At 43.0% G+C, this 24,272-nt stretch overlaps 1 protein-coding gene across 3 annotated transcripts in view; it reads left to right on the plus strand.

Annotated features, from left to right (window-relative positions):
- Positions 1–1,111: 1,111 nt before the first annotated feature.
- LOC145850481 (uncharacterized) overlaps positions 1,112–24,272 on the plus strand; it is a 31,243-nt gene continuing 8,082 nt past the window's right edge. Inside the window, exons 1-8 of one of the 3 annotated variants that reach the window (XM_082966540.1) lie at positions 1,112–1,278; positions 14,358–14,617; positions 14,910–15,026; positions 15,406–16,258; positions 17,592–17,771; positions 17,944–18,133; positions 18,242–18,315; positions 21,628–21,759. In XM_082966540.1, coding sequence (XP_082822666.1) covers positions 14,609–14,617; positions 14,910–15,026; positions 15,406–16,258; positions 17,592–17,771; positions 17,944–18,133; positions 18,242–18,315; positions 21,628–21,759 — 1,555 coding nt within the window. In that variant the 5' untranslated portion in view covers positions 1,112–1,278; positions 14,358–14,608. Of the gene's footprint in view, positions 1,279–1,425; positions 1,665–2,202; positions 2,659–14,357; positions 14,618–14,909; positions 15,027–15,405; positions 16,259–17,591; positions 17,772–17,943; positions 18,134–18,241; positions 18,316–21,627; positions 21,760–24,272 lie in introns of those variants that run through there. The other 2 variants (XM_082966539.1, XM_082966541.1) reach the window with 2 other exon arrangements.

The following is a 24,272-nucleotide window of genomic DNA, read 5'->3' on the forward strand; positions in this document are numbered from 1 at the left end:
GGACATACTGTACCTACTGCCACCTGGGAGAGGACATACTGTACCTACTGCCACCTGGGAGAGGACGTACTGTACCTATAGCACACACAGGCACGCATCAACATGCACACACTCTCTCTCACTGTGTCTCTCACATACACACAAGTACACACCCGCTCTCTCTCTCTCTCTCTCTCTCTCACACACAAACCAATGCACACTCGCTGTGTCTGTCTCGCTCTCTCACTCACACCACACTAAACTGTTCTATAATTAATGAAAAATAACGCAACATACAGTACTCTCTCTCTCACACACACACACACACACACACACATACACACACACACACACTAAGCTGTTGTATTATTCATGGTAATGTAAATTGACGTTCTGCACACAGGCTAGTGGCTACCTACTTTTGTGTAACATTAAGATTTAAAATAGAAAAGGAACATATGATTACTGTCTGTAGGCCTAGGCTCCTTATCATTGTGATATTGTTCTGCATGTAGCAGAGTAGGCTAGTTAGGCTAGACACTTTTTCCATTACATTTTAATTGGAATCTGACCTATATTCTCGGATGTAATGTAATTATCTGCCAATAGAGCGGCGCGGCAGGAAGCAGGCTAGAGCCCCCGGTACAGTAAGTAGTCGTGCGGTTCACCGGGTTCAGGCACTCATTCTTCACTGTGTCCTAAAGATGGTTCACATGAACCCGCCCCAGCTCTGACGTTACGCCAGCCATATCCGTTTTCACTAGGCTAGTTCGTTTTGCATGGTCCGTTGCCCCGGGTGGATGAAGACGTCACTTAAGGACCAAGAGAGTGGTCTAAAATAAGCTAAATCCTGCAAACCGGGGCACCGGGCCTTGCAAAACGAACTCGACCACTAGAATTGAGCGCTGCCATGAACTCGTATGCCCTCGTGCACCGAGAGCCTGTGTTTACCCGTTGACACAGTTTCCATTTTGCATCAGGAGTTTCCCTCAGTTGCTCTGCGAGCCGAGCGAGCGTGTGTCGGTCCTTTCGCTTTTAAGAGGAGGCCATGTCAAATGTAACCGAGTGTGTATTCCATCCTACCATTAACATGTATGCACGATAACAAAACATATAACATCCTCGGAACAATGTTCACGCCTCCCCTCCACTCCAAAATGCGGATGAGAAACTAAAGTGTTATCATTCCGCCGAAAAATTGAAAGTAGACTAGGCTACCAGTTTGCTCTTTTTTAATTGTGAGTCATACGGGCGACACCATGTGATGCGTAAGGGGGATAGACAGCTCGGTGGAGATGTGTAAGTTATTTACGAGCTTCTATTAAATAGAATTAGGTTTATCTAGGCATGATGGAGGCAATCATTCAAAATGTATTAATTGTGTCTGGTCTCATTTCGAAATATGTTCTGTTTTGGATCAGACATTATCCTGTACAGCCTTGATGTCCCCGTTTGATCAACTATGGACTAGCTCGACACCAGCTGTTTAAAACTAACTTCCTTTATGTGAGGATAAATGATGTGTTTGCTGTATTATGACTTTCGCCGTGTTATCACATTTGTATGTGCGTAATAATCTTTGGAGTGGTTAAGGCAGACATTTTAGACTGGTGTGGGTTGGTAACCTTGTAGCCTACTTGTCTGGAGAGGATTCTTTCAAGGGGACACGGACGAAACCTAATAAGGTATAGCTATGTAGCTAGTCACCTCACATAAGCTTTGTAATTTACTGAAGTTGGTAGTTATCCCCTCTTGGACTTACCTCGTATTTCGGCTAAGTATTTGCGCTATTATTTTGTTAAATTATTTTTAGTAGGACCGATACAAAGTATATTTAGGGAGGAGGGTTCAACTGCATCTTGAGAGCGGTGCATGCTTTTCGATCTCCTGAAAACCCTTTCAACTTTGGCCGTAGGCTATTGTCACTGGCTGTTACTGTACACATTCGAGTCGGTTAGGCTACTGTCACATTCGAGTCGGTTAGGCTACTGTAGCCTACACAGTCAGGTGTAGGAAATTACAAAAGGGGAAACGAGGTAACTTCTTTTAAATCCAAATATTTTACTCGCAACATATTCGTTTTTTTTAGGTCAGGGCTATAAAGAATGTAGACTGTAATGTAGGCTCCATTGTGCCGTGCGAAGCCACTCCACACGCTTTCGTGCCGTATTAAAAATTAATAATGGACATCCGGCGTTGCATGGTGCCAGCTGCGCCCCAAATATATTTTTTGGGGTGGTGTGCGGTGCGCGAGAATTTTAGGATTATCATTGTCTGTCAAATCGAGTTTTATCATATTCGCCCGGTATTTTAGAGATGTTATTACAATTTTAAACAAATTAAAACATTCTTGGCGATGTGAGATGCCTTGCTTGAGCGCAGCCATCGGGTTTTGAGGGTCGTGTGTTCTCCCTCGCTCGGTCTCATGCCATGCGGGACCCTGCTGTCTGCCATAGCACCCTCCTCTCTCTCTAGACGGTTCTTTATCTTTGTTGTTGTGCAGTGATCATCCAGTGGTGCAGTCAGACCAGACCACTGTGAGACCAAGACGCTGCCCCAAGTTCACATGTTGTGGGTTATTATGATGGGGTTTATCGTTAGGGTGAGGTGATGAGGAAACTGATTCATTAAGGGATCATCGGATGGGCACGCAAACAAGCGCGGATGAGAACGAAATAGGTTAGTTTGTTTCTCTTTCATTCAGGAGTAAATAAACAAGGGAAGAGAAAGAGAGGGGACGAAAGCTGGGCATCAGTTAGTCCTAAAATACACCACCGTTTCATCAAAAGTCTTCCTGTAATATTCGTTAAGATGGGAAAAGAACATTATAAATAACATTATTTCCCCAGACGAATAGACAGTGCGTGCGTCGGACCCAATTTGGGAAATTGGCTTTCCAGACAGTCTCACTGATCGGGCTGGCCTCCGGTCTCCTCTCGTGGCAGTGCAGGCTACTCGGTGCACGCGAGTCGATCGGTTCCACGCTGACATCACGAGCTGTCTGGACTGCTCGTCTCTCTCTGTCCCGACTAGCAGGTGCACTTTTTTGACACTTTTATTAAATGCGTAAATGTCTAACCTACTTATTATTCACACTTTTTGTTTAGTCTATATAACGTGTTATGCAACCTAAGAGTGACATGTAAACAGTATTGTGTTATTAGTAGGACTACTAATGGTAGACTATATAGAGCTTTTGTCTGAAGTGCATAGGCTATGTGTGTGGTCCAATTATTGTAGGCCTCTAGCGTATAGGCTATGTGGCTTGTTCCAATATGTCACACTGCCTTTTGACCTATATTATTCTCCAGGCCTCCGAGACATTAAATATGTGTAAAGTCACACCAAGGTCGTATATGTTGTTGCTCTAGTGATATGGTGTAGCCTATATTCTGTTCCGGGTCGGCCAAGGTCGGGTGTAGACTAGTCCACCATTCACCAACCACACGGATCGGGTATTTCCTGAGCGGAGACCGGACTCCGGTCTGGAGCCACGCACACAATACGATATGTTGTTTACTTTGGGGAATTGTCTCATATACAGGTAAATAGACTATATTAGGCCTAATACATAACCAATTAATAAAGGGGATGGGTGGGAACCTTGATAATAACTTATCAACTAATAATCAAGTCCTTAATTAGGTGAATTAGGTGAGCTAGTTCAGGGCTACAACAACATTGTAAAACGTCTGGGGTTCCAGAAGATTGGTTTGAAAACCACTGCCCTAAGCTGTCTATTATTTTGTAGCATATAGACTGCTGGTCTTGTCCTACTGGGTTTGCGTCCCACATGGCATCCTATTCCCTATGTAGTGCACATCTTTTGACCAGGGCCAATAACCTTTTAATAGTTTCAAGGAGATGGGAACCTTGATAATAACCATACCTGATCTCTATACAGTGTGATTTATTTGTAGTAGCCTACTGGGGTATCTTATTCAATATGGTCTCGAAGCCTAAACTGATCCTAAATCAGCACTCCTACTCTGAGACGCTTTATGAATACAGGCCCTGGTGTTGTCCTCATTTGTGACCTACCACCTGGATTCGGTCTTATGTAGCAAACAGAGTGAGTAGTGTAGTAAACAACCACAGATTTCAAGACTAAAAGTGGTAAAAGTAGTAGCCTACAATAAGGAAAAACTCCAGGTAAAAATACACTTTACATTTACATTACATTTAAGTCATTTAGCAGACGCTCTTATCCAGAGCGACTTACAAATTGATCTAGTCCTATATCCTAATCAGACTTTAGTGCAGGTCATGTTGTTCTTCACATGACCTTCTCTGGTAAACACACTCTATATCAAATCAAATCTAAGTTGCACAGGATGCAAAATGTGTAAACGGTACAGTGAAATGGTTACTTGCGTATTTGCATAGTAGCAATATCAAAAACAGAAAGTGGGCAGATAAAAAAAGATTTTATAATTATTACCCAGACACACTTGTCTAAATTGATGAGTCATGTGAAAGAAACGCTATAACCACCCCCCAGCCACACCTAGCTAAGTGGATGAGTCACTATTATCTACACATGTACACATGTCCATGAAATACAATAGATGGCTGTAATCACCCCCAGACACTCCTGGCTAACTTTTGTTTAGACATGTAGCTAGCTAGCTAAACAATGAACCAGTATAATCCCAACTCATACTACTACCACCAATACAAACTGATTGTCATAGCTGTAGTATGAATCTGCAGGTAGCTAAAGCTAACCAACTAGGTTCAATGTTAGCTAGCTAGCTAACATTAGGCTATAACTAGCAATGAAAATGGATTTCTGATTCTAATAATATTACAACACAAATCATACACGTAACGTTAGCTAGCGAGCCAGCAAGCTAACGTTCGCTAGCTAGCCAATAGTACGCTTTAACTTGCAATGAAAATTACTTTCTGATTAAATTAGAAATGCATAATATCTGAAAATGTAGCTACACTCTTACCCATATACATGGATGAATGCTTTACGGCAGACTGGAACCTTTTAACACCGTTTTGTTTGTAGCTACATCTTGTTTTGCCAGCATTGTGTCAAGTCACTCGGTTCACACTGACCATGTGCAGAAAGTATCCCATCACAACTTTTTCCAACTGATCTGTCGATAGCGCCTGCTAAATTCAGTGCATCAATTTTGTTGAGAAAAGTAGCAAAACTTTTCTAGTTCTCGATAGATAACGTTATATCTTTCAAAAAAGCTGCAGTACAAATTATCAACACATACTGAGCAGCTCACGTTATAAACAGAAGCATGCTACATGGCAGACCAATCCAAACTCATCTCCCAGCATGTCCAGCCCATCCATTATCTCAGCCAATCATGGCTAGCGAGAAGGTTTCTGTCTTTTTCCGTGGGTAAACCAACTAGGCTCATCATTTAACAATTTTACTCGTATTTACCAATGGAATACACGTTTGTTATTAAGGCACATGAAATGTTCCAGAAGGCATTTCTGCCAAAAACGCATTTTGATCCAAATTTTAAAAAAGACCTTCAAATATCTCTCCTGTGAAGTAGTGTCATGCAACATACGGCTAGCTTTCTGAAACGGGTCACATTTGACTGGGTCATTAGAGTGTCCTTCTGGTCATTTCATGTACTGCTGTTGTTTTATGGATATAGGTTTAAGTAGCCTCTCTAGAGACTGATCTATTGTCAGTTATTAGTTCCCTCTTCATGTTGAAGGTTAGGGTCTTGGGGGAAGGTAAACTGATCCTATATCTGTCCCTAAGGGGCATTGTCTACCTGGAGCCTTGTTTCAGGAATAGGATCAATTGTCCCAATGACACTGATCTAAGGTCAGTTTTAAGTTTCCCATTTCTCATCGACCCTCATTAGGGCTCTGGGGTGAAGTTTTCCCCAAGGTACCGATCTAGGATCAGCTTCCCCTCCTCCAATCCTTACTTTAACCATTAGGGGGTTACACCTGATCCTAGGTGTGTCCCTAAGGAGAAAAATCTACCTGGTTTGGGTTTTTAGTTAGATGCTGAACTGATCCTAGAGCTGTCCCTATCGGAGACTCCGGATGCGTCCCAAATGGCACCCTATTCCCTATGGGCCCTGGTCGAATGTATAGGTAATAGGGTGCTATTTAAGACATAGTCCCAGTGTCCAGGCTGGAATGTCTCAGTAAGGCTGTGCTTATGACCTGGTTGGCTGGCACCAGTGGCCTTTGGACTCGGTCTAAGTTATATCAACACTCAATAAATGATTGATAGATTGTTGTTTTTATATTCAGACTACTATGGTAGGCTGTAGGCGGTTATGCATTGCAGCGTAGGCATTCAATTGGACATTTTAGTCATTTAGTGTGAGCTCATATCCAGAGCAGTTTACAGTTCGGATTAGGATTAGTATTAGTATTAGGCAGGAGCCACACTACACTTTTTTTTATATCTAGGGCAGTGGTTCTCCAACCTCTCCTCACGGACCCTCAGACGTTTCACCCTTCTGTTGTAGCCCTGAACTAGCTCCCCTGATTCACCTAGTCGACGGTCTGATGATTAGTTGATGAGTTGAATCGGGTATGCTAGCTCTGAAATAGATCAAATACTTGGAAGGTGCTTGGGGGTCCCTGAGGAGATCTTTTGAGATCCACTAATCTATGTTACTGTATAACATTAGTAGGCTATAGTACAGGCAGTTAGTTACCCCGTGAAGCCTAGTAGGCAGCTAGACAAAACACATGCATTGTTTTAATATCCAGGCAACTATAGCAATGGCACCCTATTCCCTATATAGTGCACTACTTTTGACCAGGGTCCATATATGGAGAGATTTCAGTGCCAACAGAAGTTTAATTTGAATTCCATCATTTAGAATTTAAATTAATTTGTTAATTGCATTTGAATAGAATATTTTTGAATTCACGAATTGAACACATCCCTGTGGGCTTTAGCTAAGTGGGATAACACAGTCTTGTGACATGCAGTAGACCCAGTTCGCACCCAGTCAGTCACAAGAATAGGAAGTGGAAAAGCTATCCTTAGAAGAACCATGACAAGGCTATTCAATTATATTCTTATGGGGCCCACACGCCCTGCTAACGTATCCTGCGCGGCCTGTGATCACCACAGAAGGGAACAGAAGACGCGTACATGTTCCAGGGAGTCTTAGCTTTCAGGAATGGGGTCGTAATAGCTTATAGCCCAAACCGTTCAAACTCTAGAGTGAAATTCATAGGAAGAACATGCGTTCAACATGCCACATTGGCTTCAGAAAACAGCCAGAAACTACCTCTGTTTACCACAGAGAGCGTTTGGTTTGATTCAGAATTTAGAGAACAGAATTTGAAAACGGAATCTGAATGTGTCTAAGAAGTTGAATGGGTAATACTGAATTTATAGTTCGTAGACTTGATACACAGACAACCAATGCAATATCTACCATATTGAAACGGAATATATACATATTGCATTTGAATATTCAAATATATAGAAATGTAATTTTTAAATTGAATGCAATATTCATACATTCCAGTTTCAAATCATTAAATACGAGTTAAATGTATTAATTCAATGATTCAATTTGTGCATTACAAATGAAATAATATCGAATTCAACTACAATATCTAAATGCAAATTCAAATGTGTTGAATTCAAATACAGTTTCTTTTGGCACTGAAATCGCTCCGTAGCAATAGGGCACTAAATAGGGAATCGGGTGGGTGTATTTGGGATGCAACTTAACAGTAGGCAGCATAGGTACAGTGACAGCAGGCTAAATGGAGACCCCACATGAAACACAGCAGCATAGGTAGAGTGACACATCGTGTCAATAGTACAGGGGTCACGGGGAGGTGAAACGAGTTTGGTGACTCTGGATTGGCTAATGGCTACATAACGTTATATGATCAGAATCTTCCACAGCTATAGCCTGTCTTAGTTTCTCACACACACACACACACACACACACACACACACACACACACACACACACACACACACACACACACACACACACACACACTTTGTTTCCTCATTCCTGTTTGCCTTAGGTCAGCTCAGCAGCGTAACATGATGTTGGTGTTGTTCCTTAAGAACAGTTCTAAGGTCAGTGGTGACCTGTGTTGATGTCAGGGTGGACTGATCCTTGATCTGTTCTTCTCGCCGCTATATCTCTAACACCTCGGATTATCCTGTGTGTGTGTGTGTGTGTGTGTGTGTGTGTGTGTGTGTGTGTGTGTGTGTGTGTGTGTGTGTGTGTGTGTGTGCGCGTGTTAGACGTCGACCGATTATGATTTTTCAACGCCGATACCGATTATTGGAGGGCCAAAAAAAATCCTGTGCCGATTAATCGGCCGATTTAAAATAATAAAAAATTAATACAAAAATAAAACATTATTTGTAATAATGACAATTACAACAATACTGAATGAACACTTATTTTAACTTAATATAATACATCAATAAAATCTATTTAGCATCAAATAAATAATGAAACATGTTCAATTCGGTTTAAATAATGCAAAAACAAAGTGTTGGAGAAGAAAGTAAAAGTGCAATATGTGCCATGTAAAAAAGCTAACATTTAAGTTCCTTGCTCAGAACATGAGAACATATGAAAGCTGGTGGTTCCTTTTAACATGAGTCTTCAATATTCCCAGGTAAGAAGTTTTAGGTTGTAGTTATTATAGGAATTATAGGACTATTTCTCTCTATACGATTTGTATTTCATATACCTTTGACTATTGGATGGTCTTATAGGCACTTTAGTATTGCCAGTGTATCAGTATAGCTTCCATCCCTCTCCTCGCTCCTACCTGGGCTCGAACCAGGAACACATCGACAACAGCCACCCTCGAAGCAGCGTTACCCATGCAGAGCAAGGGGAACAACTACTCCAAGTCTCAGAGCGAGTGACGTTTGAAACGCTATTAGCGCGCACCCCGCTAACTAGCTAGCCATTTCACATTGGTTACACCAGCCTAATCTCGGGAGTTGATAGGCTTGAAGTCATAAACAGCACAATGCTTGAAGCATTGCGAAGTGCTGCTGGCAAACGCACGAAAGTGCTGTTTGAATGAATGCTTACGAGCCTGCTGGTGCCTACCATCGCTCAGTCAGACTGCTCTATCAAATCATAGACTTAATTATAACATAATACCACACAGAAATACGAGCCTTTGGTCATTAAAATGGTCGAATCCGGAAACTATAATTTCGAAAACAAAACTTTTATTCTTTCAGTGAAATAAGGAATTGTTCCGTATTTTATCTAACGGATGGCATCCCTAAGTCTAAATATTGTTGTTACTTTGTGCAACCTTCAATGTTATGTCATAATTAATTACGGCCTTTGTTAGGAATAAATGGACTTCACACAGTTCGCAATGAGCCAGGTGGCCCAAACTGCTGCATATACCCTGACAGCTTGCACAGAACGCAAGAGAAGTGACACAATTTCCTTAGTTATAAGAAATTCATGTTAGCAGGCAATATTAACTAAATATGCAGGTTTAAAAATATATACTTGTGTATTGATTTTAAAGAAACGCATTGATGTTTATGGTTAGGCACATTGGTGCAACGACAGTGCTTTTTTCACAAATGGCTTGTTAAATCATCACCCGTTTGTCGAAGTAGGCTGTGATTCAATGAGAAATTAACAGGCGCCGCATCGATTATATGCAATGCAGGACACGCTAGATAAACTAGTAATATCATCAACCATGTGTAGTTAACTAGTGATTATGTTAAGATTGATTGTTTTTTATAAGATAAGTTTATGCTAGCTAGCAACTTACCTTGGCTCTTTGCTGTACTCGTGTAACAGGTGGTCAGCCTGCCACGCATTTTCCTCGTGGAATGCAATGTAATCGGCCATAATCGGTGTCCAAAAATGCAGATTACTGATTGTTATGAAAACTTGAAATCGGCCCTAATTAATCGGCCATGCCGATTAATCGGTCTACCTCTAGTGTGTGTGTGTGTGTCAGGGTTTCCATTAGTAAAATGTGGTGCCGGGCTTTTGACCGGCAGCATTTTAATTTACCGGACATTTGAGAAATGTACCGGGCTCATCTGCATTGGGTGCGTAACCTGATCAGGGTGTCCACCCACGGTGCTCAGAATGACAGAAATCACATTCAGATTATGGTAATTCATCCTAACAGAACATGAAACTTGAGGATGCAATGATGCTCATCCTTCTTACCGAATTCTGATGCACACTTTGAAGATGTTAGAATAACTGTCCACATTTACTTTCCCTCAACCAACAAGACGAGTAACAAACAGCAAAATCACTAGCCTGTCAGTCTACTATCCCCCATAGTAGAAAAGTTGAACTATTCTATTGGTCAGCTTGTGGAGAAAGAAATATCCTAAACCAAACAGACTCTGGGACAGTTATGGGAAGATAGATCCCAAATTCATACAACCAGTAGGACCAGGCTACATCAAAAGAAAACTTTAAAAAGCAATGAGGCTGATGCAACAGATCAGAACATTTAGCTTGTTGATAAAGGGCAATATGGAAGACTTTATAAAATAACTGCTTCCATGTTTGTATGGTGGGATGTTGACGAGGCTACTTTGAAGCAAGGTAAGACATGCCTCATAATATGAAGTAAAGCTTTCAGGTTTCAAACAATTAAGTATATGTTTTCAAAATGCATGTTACCTCCAACTCATTGCAAAGTGGTGGGTGACACGCTGACTGTTTCCTATGCACTGGAATGGTGAATGGGAAATGTGCTTTAATTACCAGTTGAGAAATACAAATAGTAGCTCTTTTTAATTGTGGTCATCAAAACTGTTTTTAACACACAATTGTATTTAGAGTAGTTGCGCAATGATTGGGCTTGTTTCACTCCAGCAGCAACACGCTGTTTGAGGAGCTGTAGCAGCAGCTCTCGTGCTGTCTGACAGATTTTCTGCTCAAGCTAGGTTCTGTATCTGTTTGCTGTGCGCGTGTGATAAAAAGCGGCAATTTAATTCCACTAAATTATGCAAATTAACCTATAGACAGATAAGCATGACCTGTCAAATGTATTTAGATCAACTGGTATTTCCATTAATGATTTGGCCAAAAAACATTATTTTGCAATAGGATTTTTTTTTTCTCCCCAAAAATTGGTCGTCGGGAATTTAAATTTATCGGGTTTCAAGTTTTTTATTGTCCAAAAGCCAGCTATTACCGGCTAACGGAAACCCTGGTGCGTATGTCTATACATTCCATTCTATACATTCTTTCTATACGTTCCATTCTTTTGTTTTATACATTCCATGTTATCTGTTGTTAGTGGAGCACTGTGGGACATCCTTATGGGTGGATCCCTATAAATCTTATTTACATCAGGAATGCTGTATAAAACTTTATGGGTCACCTATGATCACATAGCCACCCTCTAGGGGTGGATCTCAATAGTCATAAAATATCTAAAATGCCTCCCTCTCCTCTATACCAGGGCCATATATTAACATGTATATACCAGTCAGAAGTTTGGACACACCTACTCATTCTAGGGTTTTTCTATATTTTTACTATTTTCTACATTGTAGAATAATAGTGACGACATCAAAACTATGAAATAACACACATGGAATCATGTTGTAACCAAAAAAGTGTTAAACAAATCAAAATATATTTTATATTTGAGATTCTTCAAGTAGCCACCCTTTGCCTTGATGACAGCTTTGCACACTCTTGGCATTCTCTCAACCAGCTACATGAGGTAGTCACCTGGAATGCATTTCAATTAACGGGTGTGCCTTGTTAAAAGTTCATTTGTAAAAGGTTTTTTCTTCTTAATGTGTTTGAGCCAATCAGTTGTGTTGTGACAAGGTAAGGGGGGTATACAGAAGATAGCTCTATTTAGGTAAAGTCCTTAAGCAAAGATAAATTATTGATTGACCTTCATGTCTCGAAGTAATGATGGACTGCAGTTTCTCTTTGCTTATTTGAGCTGTTCTTGCTATAATATGGACTTGGTATTTTACTAAATAGGGCTATCTTCTGTATATATAGTTTTGATGTATTCACTATTATTCTACAATGTGGAAAATAGTAAAAATAAAGAAAAACCTATAAATGAGTACGTGTGTCCAAACTTTTGACTGGGACTGTATATATGGCTGTGCTCTTTACATTGCATCGTATCTGTCTATATTTGGAGAGCTGTGTGAGCGTTGAAAGGAGTCACCTAAGGACATAAGCTCTATGGGTGGGTCTCAATAGTCTTCACCCTGTCTCCTCTCCTTCTTCTGGTCTGATCTGAAAACACAGCATTTGTCAAAGGGAAGTAAATCAATGTAATATGTATAAATCCAATCAGGTGTCTGCAAGATTCTAAAATTGATTAAATATAACAAATTCCTCTTCAATCTACACACAATACCCCCATAATGAAAATACATTTTTCACAAATGTATTAAAAAAAGAAAAACAAAAATACCTTATTTACATAAGTATTCAGACCCTTTGCTATGAGACTCGAAATTGAGCGCAGGTGCATCCTGTTTCCATTGATCATCCTTGAGATGTTTCTACAACTTGATTGGAGTCCACCTGTGGTAAATTCAATTACTTGGACATGATTTGTAAAGGCTCACACCTGTCGATATAAGGTCCCACAGTTGACAGTGCATGTCAGAGCAAAACCAAGCCATGAGGTCAAAGGATTTGTCAATAGAACTCAGAGACAAGAATGTGTCGAGGAGCAGATCTGGGGAAGGGTACCAAAGCATTTCTGCAGCATTGAAGGTCCCCAAGAACACAGTGGCATCCATCATTCTTAAATGGAAGAAGTTTGGAACCACCAAGACTCTTCCTAGAGCTGGCCGACCGGCCAAACTGAGCAACCGGGGGAGAAGGGCCTTGGTCAGGGAGGTGACCAAGAACCCGATGGTCACTCTGACAGAGTTCCTCGGTGAAGATGCGAGAACCTTCCAGAAGGACAACCATCTCTCTCAATCAGGCCTTTATGGTAGACTGGCCAGACAGAAGCCACTCCTCAGTAAAAGGAACATGACAGGCCGCTTGGAGTTTGCCTAAAGGCACCTAAAGACACTCAGACCATGAGAAACAAGATTCTCTGGTCTGATGAATCCAAGATTGAACTCTTTGGCCTGAATGCCAAGCTTCACGTCTGAAGGAAACCCGGCACCATCCCTACGGTGAAGCATGGTGGTGGCAACATCATGCTGTGGGGATGTTTTTCAGTGACAGGGACTTGGAGACATGTCAGGATCAAGGGAAAGATTAACGGAGCACAGTACAGAGAGATTCTTGATGAAAACCTGCTTGTAACGGTCGTCGTATATAGTAGACCAAGGCGCAGCGGGTTGAGTGCTCATATTAACTTTATTTGAGACACGTAACAAAAAACAAGAAAACGAACGAACGACAAACAGTCTTGCAGGCTACACACAGCAGTGCAAAAACAACTTCCCACAAAGGACAAGTGAAAACAGGGCTACCTAAGTATGACTCCCAATCAGCAACAACGATGTACAGCTGTTCCTGATTGAGAGCCATACTAGGCCAAAACAAAGAAATACACAACATAGACAGAGCATAGAAATACAAAACATAGAACAAAACCAAAAACCCCGCAATACTCTAAACAAACACCCCTCTACATAAACACATAACCCAACAAACCCCGAACCACATAAAACAAACACCCCCCTGCCACGTCCTGACCAAACTACAATAATAAATAACCCCTTTACTGGTCAGGACGTGACACTGCTCCAGAGTACTCTGGACAACAGACTGGGGCAAAGGTTCACCTTCCAACAACACAACGAACCTAAGCACACAGCCAAGACAATGCCGGAGTGTCCTTGAAGGGCCCAGCAGGAGCAAGGACTTGAACCCGTTCTAACATCTCTGGAGAGACCTGAAAATAGCTGTGCAGCGACGCTCCTCTTCTAACCTAACAGAGCTTGAGTGGATCTGCAGAGAAGAATGGGATAAACTCCTCAAATACAGGTGTGCGAAGCTTGTAACATCATACCCAAGAAGACTCAAGGCTGTAATCGCTGCCAATGGTGCTTCAACAAAGTACTGAGTAAAGGGTCTGAATACTTATAAATGTCATATTTCCGTTTATTACTTTTTTATACATTTGCAAAAATGTCTAAAAACCTATTTTGCTTTGTCGTTATGGTGTATTGTGTGTAGATTGAAGAGCGAAAAAAACGATTTAATCAATTTTAGAATTAGGCTATAACGTAACAACAACAAAAAAGTCAAGTTATCTGAATACTTTCCGAATGCACTGTATATCTGGGAAACTGGCCCCAAGAGCATTGCTTATGTGTCCTTAGATGACTTCTCTCACATATCTTGTTTAGACTATTGAAACCCACCCACTCCCATGATACCTTTCTCTCCCTGTCTCCTCTCCCCCTTTAGCGGTCCCAACAGTAAGCAGCGAGCACCGCGTCATGTGATGTGAAGTGTGTCTGTCGACCCTAAAGCCTTGACCTCTCACCCCTGACCCCGTGAGGTCACAGATGGTCCATATCTGGCCCGAGCCAGGAGACTTACTCCATCCTGATCCTCAACAACAGTCAGTGAGCAGTGTGTTGGTGTGTGTGTTGTGTTCCGGCTGAACACTCCAGCGGCACCCTGACCACCTCCTAACACCACCCACCTCCTTGGGCATGCCTCAGGTACACCACTGATCTCTGGATATTCTGTGCCGTACTAAGAGTCGTTTTTTAGCTGTTTTATTTGAGTGAAGGTGATAAAATGGCTTTCCAACTTGAATATTGATATTAATTGACTGTCTAAATATCTGTAATAATACATATAATAATACATATACAACAGAGATTGTGATTGTGATACTGATTACAGACAATATATTTAGACAGAAGTTCTATTCTGTTTGTAATGATGCTAGTGAAAATGGTAGCTCAGCAGAGTAATGTGTGTGTGTGTGTGTGTGTATGTGTCCTATAGCCGGGCATGAATGGGATGGAGCCTGCGTTTGGCGAGGCGTATGGGAGCCGTGGCTGTCTCCTCAGCCCCTACCCCCTGGCTGTCTCCCCTCTAGGGGGCAGGACCGAATATGACCAGGTAACTAACTCACTAACTGCTTGTAATTGCTTCTAAGGTCCAGGCGTCTGACACATGAACATGTGTTTATTATGTGTCAGTCTTGTCCTTGTAATCTGCTCTACTACCACACTACCTGGACTGCATGTTATTACACTGTCTATTGCACTGTTATTACACTGTTATTACTATGTTCTATCAGTGTTAACAGACATACCTGTTGTTTATTATGGTGATGTCACCACAGAGCTGTAATGAACAAGACTCTATTTCTATGTCTGTAACATAGATCAATGTAAAGTAATGGCACATTCTAACCATGTCAACAATGAACAATGCTCCCCTCCCTCCCTCCCTCCCTCCCCACCCCTCTCCTTACCTCCCTCCCTCCTTACCTCAGAGCGTGCTCCTGATGCTGGGATCTCCAGCGACGCCCCGGAAACGGCCCTTCGAGTTGCTAAGCGACCTGGTGGACGACGGGGGCTTCGGCGAGGAGCTGCACGTGGAGCGCTGGGACGTGTCGGCGCTGGATGACATCACGCGGTACACCAAGCTGGGCCTCGGGGGGGAGCTGGCGAGCACCGAGGACGCCGTGCTGATGGGCCGTTGGAGCGGGACCCGGGAGGAAGAGGAGGAGGAGGAGGAGAGGAGGAAGAGGAAGGCACAGGCCATAGCTCAGCAGCAGACATCACATGTAACCACGATGATGGTAACACATCTCCACGGAAACGGCATCACGATGACCCCCGACCCCTGTCTAGGCCACGCCCAGAGAGGCAGGGTGGTCAGAGAGGAGGTGGGGCTTGATGTTACCATGGCGATGGAAAGGGTGACAGAAAAAGGAGGACAGGATGGGGGGATGAGGGTTCCTACGGTGGAGGTGTACCAGGTGGCAGAGGAGGAGGAGGTTGCTGCAGCTGTGTTGGCAGCGGCGGAAGTCATTGCCGCAGTGACGGAGACGTCTGGGATTCTTCCGGGGGGGTCAGTGTTGGAACACAACTACTCTCTGACCCAGGGGGCTGATAGACCCTCGCCCTCCAGCCCCAGCTCTGAGACAGAGACAGAAGAGGAGGTAGAGGGGCAGGAGGAGGGAGAGAGGGAGGAGGAGGAGGAGAGGGAAGAGCAAGAAGAGGTATTGGTGGAGGAGGAAGAGGAGGAGGAAGAGGAGGAGGAGGAGGAGGAAGGGGAGGACGGAGCAGGGGATGAGACTGCGGTGGAAGCAGAACTGTCCAGCTCGTCAGAAACAGAATTTGGTGAGTTCTGGATTAGGGAGTTCTGGGGTTCTGGAGTTTATAATGTCATCTTTGGGGCGGCAGCGTAGCCTAGTGGTTAGAGCATTGAACTAGTAACCGAAAGATTGTAAGATTGAATCCCCGAGCTGACAAGGTACAAATCTGTCATTCTTCCCCTGAACAAGGCAGTTAACCCACTGTTCCTAGGCCGTCATTGAAAATAAAAATTTGTTCTTAACTGACTTGCCTAGTTAAATAAAAAATCTGGAACGTCTCAGAGCTTTGATATGACCTATTTAGTCATAGCTATGTCACTTTTTCTACTCTATTTTCTTCTGCGTATCTTCTGTCATTCCTGCAAATGTGAAAAGTTTTGGTTGAGCCAATCTCAGCCATTTGATATCAGACAAGACAGAGTAACTGATATGTGTTCATGAAACATCACTCTGCCTTGTTTTGGTCTCTATTGTCACACTCCTTTGTTGTATGGTGTGTGTGTTTGTCTGGCGGAGTGTGTGTGTGTTTGTCTGGCGGAGTGTGTGTGTGTTTGTCTGGCGGTGTGTGTGTGTGTGTGTGTGTGTTTGTCTGGCGGTGTGTGTTTGTGTTTGTGTGTTTGTCTGGCGGTGTGTGTGTGTGTGTTTGTGTGTTTGTCTGGCGGTGTGTGTGTGTGTGTGTGTGTTTGTCTGGCGGTGTGTGTGTGTGTGTTTGTCTGGCGGAGTGTGTGTGTGTTTGTGTGTTTGTCTGGCGGAGTGTGTGTGTGTTTGTCTGGCGGTGTGTGTGTGTGAGTTTGTCTGGCGGTGTGTGTGTGTGTGTTTGTCTGGCGGTGTGTGTGTGTGTGTGTTTGTCTGGCGGAGGGTGTGTGTGTTTGTGTGTTTGTCTGGCGGTGTGTGTGTGTTTGTCTGGCGGTGTGTGTGTGTGTGTGTGTGTGTGTGTGTGTGTGTGTGTGTCTGGCGGTGTGTGTGTGTGTGTGTGTGTTTGTCTGGCGGAGTGTGTGTGTGTTTGTCTGGCGGTGTGTGAGTGTGTGTGTGTGTGTGTGTTTGTCTGAGTCAGACAGCCTCTACTTGAAACAGCCAGGGTGTGAAGCCCAGTTTACAGGGAACAGGGACATGAGTGCTGACTGGAGGAATGTTGAGAGCACAGGAGTGGATGATGTATTGGGAATGAACCTGCTGCATATGCACATCTTCTTATTTGTTTGTGTGTGATTTTTTTTTTTATAGAGGAGCATTTAGTTGTGTGCGCGCATATGTTAACATATTTTTCTATTCAGGGGGGGCTGTGTGTGTGTGTGTGTGTGTGTCTACGTGTGTGTGTCTACGTGTGTATCATCTCTGACGTCCCTGTCCCTCTCCAGAGGTGGAACCAGAGCGGGGCTGTGGTCCAGGGGAACGGCCCCAGAAGAGAAGGTGTTTCTGGGAATACCGCCACGCTCACGCACGGGACTCTGGGAGACAGAAGAAGACTGGAGGGGAGGTCCGATGGTCCCTCTCCTGGAGCTCTAGCACCCTACCTAGTACCCTATACCGCAGAGAGGGTAAGCACACTAGAACTCCTTAGCACACATCTTGTAAACTACCTAGTACACTATCTAGAGAGGGTAGGCACCCTACCTCATCACTTCTTCTTCTTCTGTGGTCGTTATAATGAACTTATTCTGAGTGCTTAGTGCTCCACCGCTGGTTTGTAACTCATCCCTCTCTCCTCAGGAAAGAAGGGAAGGCGTAAAGCGAGGAAGACGGACGCCAGCGACCTGACCCCTAACCCTGTGAAGCTCACAAACATCGGCGAACAGCTGCAGAAACTCAACGCCACCATAGATGGGATGGGTCCTGTTAACGACTTGCCTGTTGTGGCCAGGGCACGCTCCCGCAAAGAGAAGAACAAACTAGCTTCCAGGTACGGAGGGAGGAGGAGAAGTTTATTCGTTGTTAGGCCCACAGAACAACACCATCTCTATCTATCTATCTGATGGAGTGTGTCCTGACAGTACTTGTGTGTTCACAGGGCCTGTCGGTTGAAGAAGAAAGCGCAGCACGAAGCCAACAAGATCAAGCTGTGGGGACTCAACCAGGAGTACGGTTAGTACCAACCTGGCAACCCTAACCCTCCTCTCCCTTTCCTTCCTCTACCAAACCTGGCAACCTTAACCCTCCTCTCCCTTTCCTTCCTTTCCAAACCTGGCAACCAAGCTCTCCTTTCCCTTTCCTTTCTTTCCAAACCTGGCAACCCTAACCCTCCTCTCCCTTTCCTTCTTCTACCAAACCTGGCAACCAAGGCCTCCTTTCCCTTTCCTTCCCCTATCAAAACCTTGTCACTGAAACCTTGTCACTGACTACTACCAATGTGCTATCGTGAGAATGATTATTGAGAGATCTCTTAATAACTAAATACATTCCAAAGGGCAGGTTTAACAGAGCAAATGAAATGAAATGTGTCATCAATGAGACTATTAAGGCCTATGCAGCATTTACAAAGTCATCAACAGCTATTGTTTCAATTCAACCTAGGGTTCAACTAAAAATAGACAATTCAATTGTTTGATTTCACTTCTTTTTTTCAAGTTATTCATTAATATGTTGGATTCACATCTCCATCTCAACCAAAAATCTGAGTTAAAGAATGCACTTTACATCAAGTTTGATTTGATTTAGTCTTATTCTTTAACTTTGATTCTTGGTTGAGATTGAGACGTGAATCCAACACAAAAGTGATTCATTTGTAGACAAACTGGAATTAAAGCCAGACTGTCAGTGGCAAAAAAATCTACATCTCAACACAATTCAATATCACTTTTAGAATAGTTAACAAATTATATGTTGAATTCACATGTCCCACTAATCCAAAAAGAAACCTTTTTTAAGCCAGTGGCTCGGGTTAAACTATCCAAGCATTCTATACCCTTTAAATGTTGATATTTGGTAGCGTTATTACAGTTCAATACTAGTTCTGTACGACACTAAACATCCTAAAGTTAAGGCTGTCTGACAAACCAATGTAACAGTATTTATTCAGTCTTCCATGGCCACATGTTGAGTTTAGCCTACAGTAACTATACATGTCGTTTTATGGCATCATAGAAAGCCTGCAGGTCTGTGGTCTGTTCACACCTGCTATAATAATCTGAACAGAATCTAAAACAGCAGTGATCACCATCTGTAATCAAGGTCATTTGGTTGTGCTATTAGATAAGATATCTGACTATCCCATTTGAACTTTGTTGTGCCTTCCCTGTAGCTCAGTTGGTAGAGCATGGTGTTTGCAACGCCAGGGTTGTGGGTTTGATTCCCACGAGGGGCCAGCACAGGAAAAAAAAATGACGTAAAAAATGTTGTGTGTTTTAAACGGTTGAAAGTGCAGTGAAAGACATTTAGATGACATCTTAACCAAAAATCAGACGTTGTTTTTCCATTGGAATTTGGCTTTTAGGCGGATTAAAGCATAGTGATAAGACTGGGATAACACTCGTCGACCCACATCGCATTTTGGAGCGTAAGCTACACCACCCGTTTTCAAGTCCATTTGCTAATTTTTCATGCATCTGACATGCGTTAATGATAAATAAGGGTGTAATATCCTACAGTTTTCTAGACATTTAGTTTTAATTCTGGTGATTGACTCATGTTTTACCGATATGGAGCTCCCCCGCTATTTATTTTCCCGGGATGCCGTACTGCCTTTCACCCCTAGTCTCAACCAAATATTACCCACATTTCCACGTTGAAATGACGTGGTGTGCCCATTGGGAAGCTACAGATGTAGGATCTTAATTTGAGTTTGCTACAGTGGGAAAATAATCCTGCAACAACAGGAAATTTGAATTATTATGTGGATTATAATTTCTTGTAGGGGTTGATACATTTTACATTAGGGCAAAATAAGTCTGACATTTTAAAGTGGAATTTACAAACTTTAGAAGCCTTTTTAAAACTTGAATACACTACAAGTTTTCATTTCCTGCTGTGCATGAAAATGATCAGCAACAAAAGACAGATCAAATGAAGATCCTACATCTGTAGGATTGTGCATACGCATAATGGTTTCTATGGTACAGCACAGTAGGGGAAAATAGAACAAAGACACTCTTCCCCTCTGCTCCTCTCTGTAAAACAACACGCTCTGTGTATCAGGTAGAACGTCACATTGAAGTGACGCTGATGGGAATGCAACACAGCACAACGCCTATAGTGAAGCTTCCCTCCCTCCCTCCCTCCCTCCCTCCCTCCCTCCCTCCCTCCCTAGTTGGACCTAACCCTCCTTTCCTTCTCCAGATGAACCTAGCAACCCTACCCTCCCTCAATCCAAACCTGGCAACTCAAACCCTCTTCTCCCCTTTCCTCTGCCCAAACCTGGCAATTTCCCCACCTCCCTCCCCTACCCAGTCCCATCCAAACCTGACAACCTCCCTCTGCTCTCCATCCTCTCCCCCAGTCAAATCTCCCACTCCTCTCCCCCAGTCAAATCTCCCCCTCCGCTTCCCCAGTCAAACCTGGCAACCCCGGGTTAACCTGTTGGAATCTCCCCAACAGCCCTTTTGTTGCAGGAATTCCAAACATTCCAGAAGGCGGGCCAACATTTCGCTGCCTGAACGGGCGGGGGCTTGTGATTGGGCCTTAGTGATGGATGGAGGGAAGGAGGGAAGGAAGGGGACTAACAGAGGTCTAGGAGCTGGAGGCTAGGCAGGAATTTCACCTCATTTCCTCCCTCTCTCCCTTGCTCTCTCTCTCACCCCCCACCACCCCATAAACACACACACTCCCCTCTCTCTTCCTTCCTTTCTCTCGTTTTATATGTGTATACAAGCCTCATGTTTCCATGTGTATAAGCAGTGGACTGGGGAGTTCACTTCAAAATGACTGGAGCTGGGACACCTGCCAACTCTGGACAGCCTGACCTCCATTACTCTACAAAGTAGTGTGTGTGTGTGTGTGTGTGTGTGTGTGTGTGTGTGTGTGTGTGTGTGTGTGTGTGTGTGTGTGTGTGTGTGTGTGTGTGTGTGTGTGTGTGTTTAGTGTCTCCCAGAGAGCCTGTCCTTCGGAGGCAATAGAAGGAAATCTGGAGCGAAGGATGAAAGATGTGTGTGTGAAAAGAAAGAGAGGAGGGGAGGGGTGGGCTGTGTCCCCTACAGGGAGATTATTATCTGTATTAAGGAGACAGAGAGCATTATGGGAACTGTAGTACATCATGCTATATTATCCATCTTCTAACTGCCTGCCAACTGAAGCCCATTCAAATAGAGCACATTGATTTCATTATACTATGAACTGAATAGTATACTGCTACTTCAACAGATGTTGATGTTGTTTATCGTGTGTGTGTGTGTGTGTGTGTGTGTGTGTGTGTGTGTGTGTGTGTGTGTGTGTGTGTGTGTGTGTGTGTGTGTGTGTATATAGAGAACCTTTTGGGGGCGTTGCTGAGGATCAAGGAGGTGATTGGTCAACGGGTGGAGCGCAGCGGAGAGGAGGTGGACAAAGATGAACGAGGGATGACCCAGAGACTGGAGGATATACTGAAAGAGTCCAGTGGTGAGAGAGGGAGGGAGGGGGAGCGGGAAGGGAGGAGATTTTCTGGGAATTATATTTAACATTTTGAAATGTTTTATTGTTGGACATAAAAGACTGTAAAAACACCAGCCAAGTGTTTTTATTTTTGGAAATCTGTTCCAAAGCATTCCCACGTACAATAGAGAGGTATATTTATTTATTTAACTAGGCAAGTCAGTTAAGAACACATTCTTATTTTCAATGACGGCCTAGGAACAGTGGGTTAACTGCCTTGTTCAGGGGCAGAACGACAGATTTGTACCTTGTCAGCTCGGGGATTCAATCTTGCAACCTCTCAGTTACTAGTCCAATGCTCTAACCACTAGGCTACGCTGCCGCCCCATATATGTGAAATGTAAGCCAGGATTGTGAGATGATTATGTTTTCGATAAATATTATACACTGCCGGTCAAAAGTTTCAGAACACCTACTCATTCAAGGGTTTTTCTTTATGTGTACTAGTTTTACATTGTAGAATAATAGTGAAGACATCAAAACTATGAAATAACACATATGGAATCATGTAGTAACCAAAAATGTGTTAAACAAATCAAAATATATTTAATATTATTCAAATAGCCACCCTTTGCCTTGATGACAGCTTTGCACACTCTTGGCATTCTCTCAACCAGCTTCACCTGGAATGCTTTGACAACAGTCTTGAAGGAGTTCCCACATACGCTGAGCACTTGTTGGCTGCTTTTCCTTCACTCTGCTGTCTGACTCATCCCAAACCATCTCAATTGAGTTGAGGTTGGGGGATTGTGGAGGCCGGGGTCATCACTCTCCTTCCTGGTAAAATAGCCCTTACACAGCCTGGAGGTGTATTGGGTCATTGTCCTGTTGAAAAACAAATGATAGTCCTTCTAAACCCAAACCAGATGGGATGGCGTATAGCCACAGAATACTGTGATAGCCTTGCTGGTTAAGTGTGCCTTGAATTCTAAATAAATCACAGTGTCACCAGCAAAGCAACCCCACAACATAACACCTCCTCCTCCATGCCTTACGGTGGGAAATACACATGCGGAGATCATCTGTTCACCCACGCCGTGTCTCACAAATTCACGGTGGTTGGAACCAAAAATCTCAAATTTGGACTCCAGACCAAAGGACAAATTTCTATCGGTCTAACATCCATTGCTCGTGTTTCTTGGCCCAAGCAAGTCTCTTCATATTATTGGTGTCCTTTAGTAGTGGTTTCTTTGCAGCAATTCGACCACGAAGGCCTTCTCCTCTGAACAGTTGATGTTGAGATGTATCTGTTACTTGAACTTTGTGAAGCATTTATTTGGGCTGCAATTTCTGAGGCTGGTAACTGTAATGAACTTATCCTCTGCAGCAGAGGTAACTCTGGGTCTTCCTTTCCTGTGGCAGTTCTCATGAGAGCCAGTTTTATCATAGCGCTTGATGGTTTTTGCGACTGCACTTGAAGAAACTTTCAAAGTTCTTGACATTTTCCATATTGACTGACCTTCATGTCTTAAAGTAATGATGGACTGTTGTTTCTCTTTGCTTATTTGAGCTGTTCTTGCCATAATATGGACTTGGTATTTTACCAAATAGGGCTATCTTCTGTATACCCCCCTACCTTGTCACAACACAACTGATTGGCTCAAATGCATTAAGAAGGAAAGAAATTCCACAAATGAACTTTTAAGAAGGTACACCTGTTATTTGAAATGCATTCCTAGTGACTACCTCATGAAGCTGGTTGAGAGAATGTCAAGAGTGTGCAAAGCTGTCATCAAGGCAAAAGCAGGCTATTTAAAGAATTTCAAATATAAAATATATTTTGATATGTTTAACCTCTCTAGGGTAGGGGGCAGTATTTTCACATCCGGATAAAAAACGTACCCGATTTAATCTGGTTATTACTACTGCCCAGAAACTAGAATATGCATATAATTGTTTGATTTGGATAGAAAACACCCTAAAGTTTCTAAAACTGTTTGAATGGTGTCTGTGAGTATAACAGAACTCATATGGCAGGCAAAAACCTGAGAAGATTCTGTACAGGAAGTGCCCTCTCTGACCATTTCTTGGCCTTCTACACTCTCTTTATTGAAAACAAAGGATCTCTGCTGTAACGTGACACTTTCTGAGGCTCCCATAGGCTCCCAGAAGGCGCCAGAATGTTGAATGATGACTTTGCAGCCCATGGCTGAAAAACAGTAGCGCATTTGGTAAGTGGTCGATCTGAGAACAATGAGACGGGGGCGCGCGTGCACGTGAAGAGTCCATTTTAGATTTTGAGTCTTTGAACGGAAAGGACGTTTCCCGGTCGGAATATTATCGCTTTTTTACGAGAAAAATCGCATAAAAATTGATTTTAAACAGCATTTGACATGCTTCGAAGTACGGTAATGGAATATTTAGAATTTTTCTGTCACGATACGCATCCGCGCGTCACCGTTCTGATAGTGTCTTGAACGCAAGAACAAAACAGAGGATATTTGAGCATAACTATGGATTATTTTGAACCAAAACAACAT

This window comes from Salmo salar, chromosome 02 (genome assembly GCF_965601325.2).
Source record: "Salmo salar chromosome 02, fSalSal1, whole genome shotgun sequence".
NCBI classification, from domain to species: Eukaryota; Metazoa; Chordata; class Actinopteri; order Salmoniformes; family Salmonidae; genus Salmo; species Salmo salar.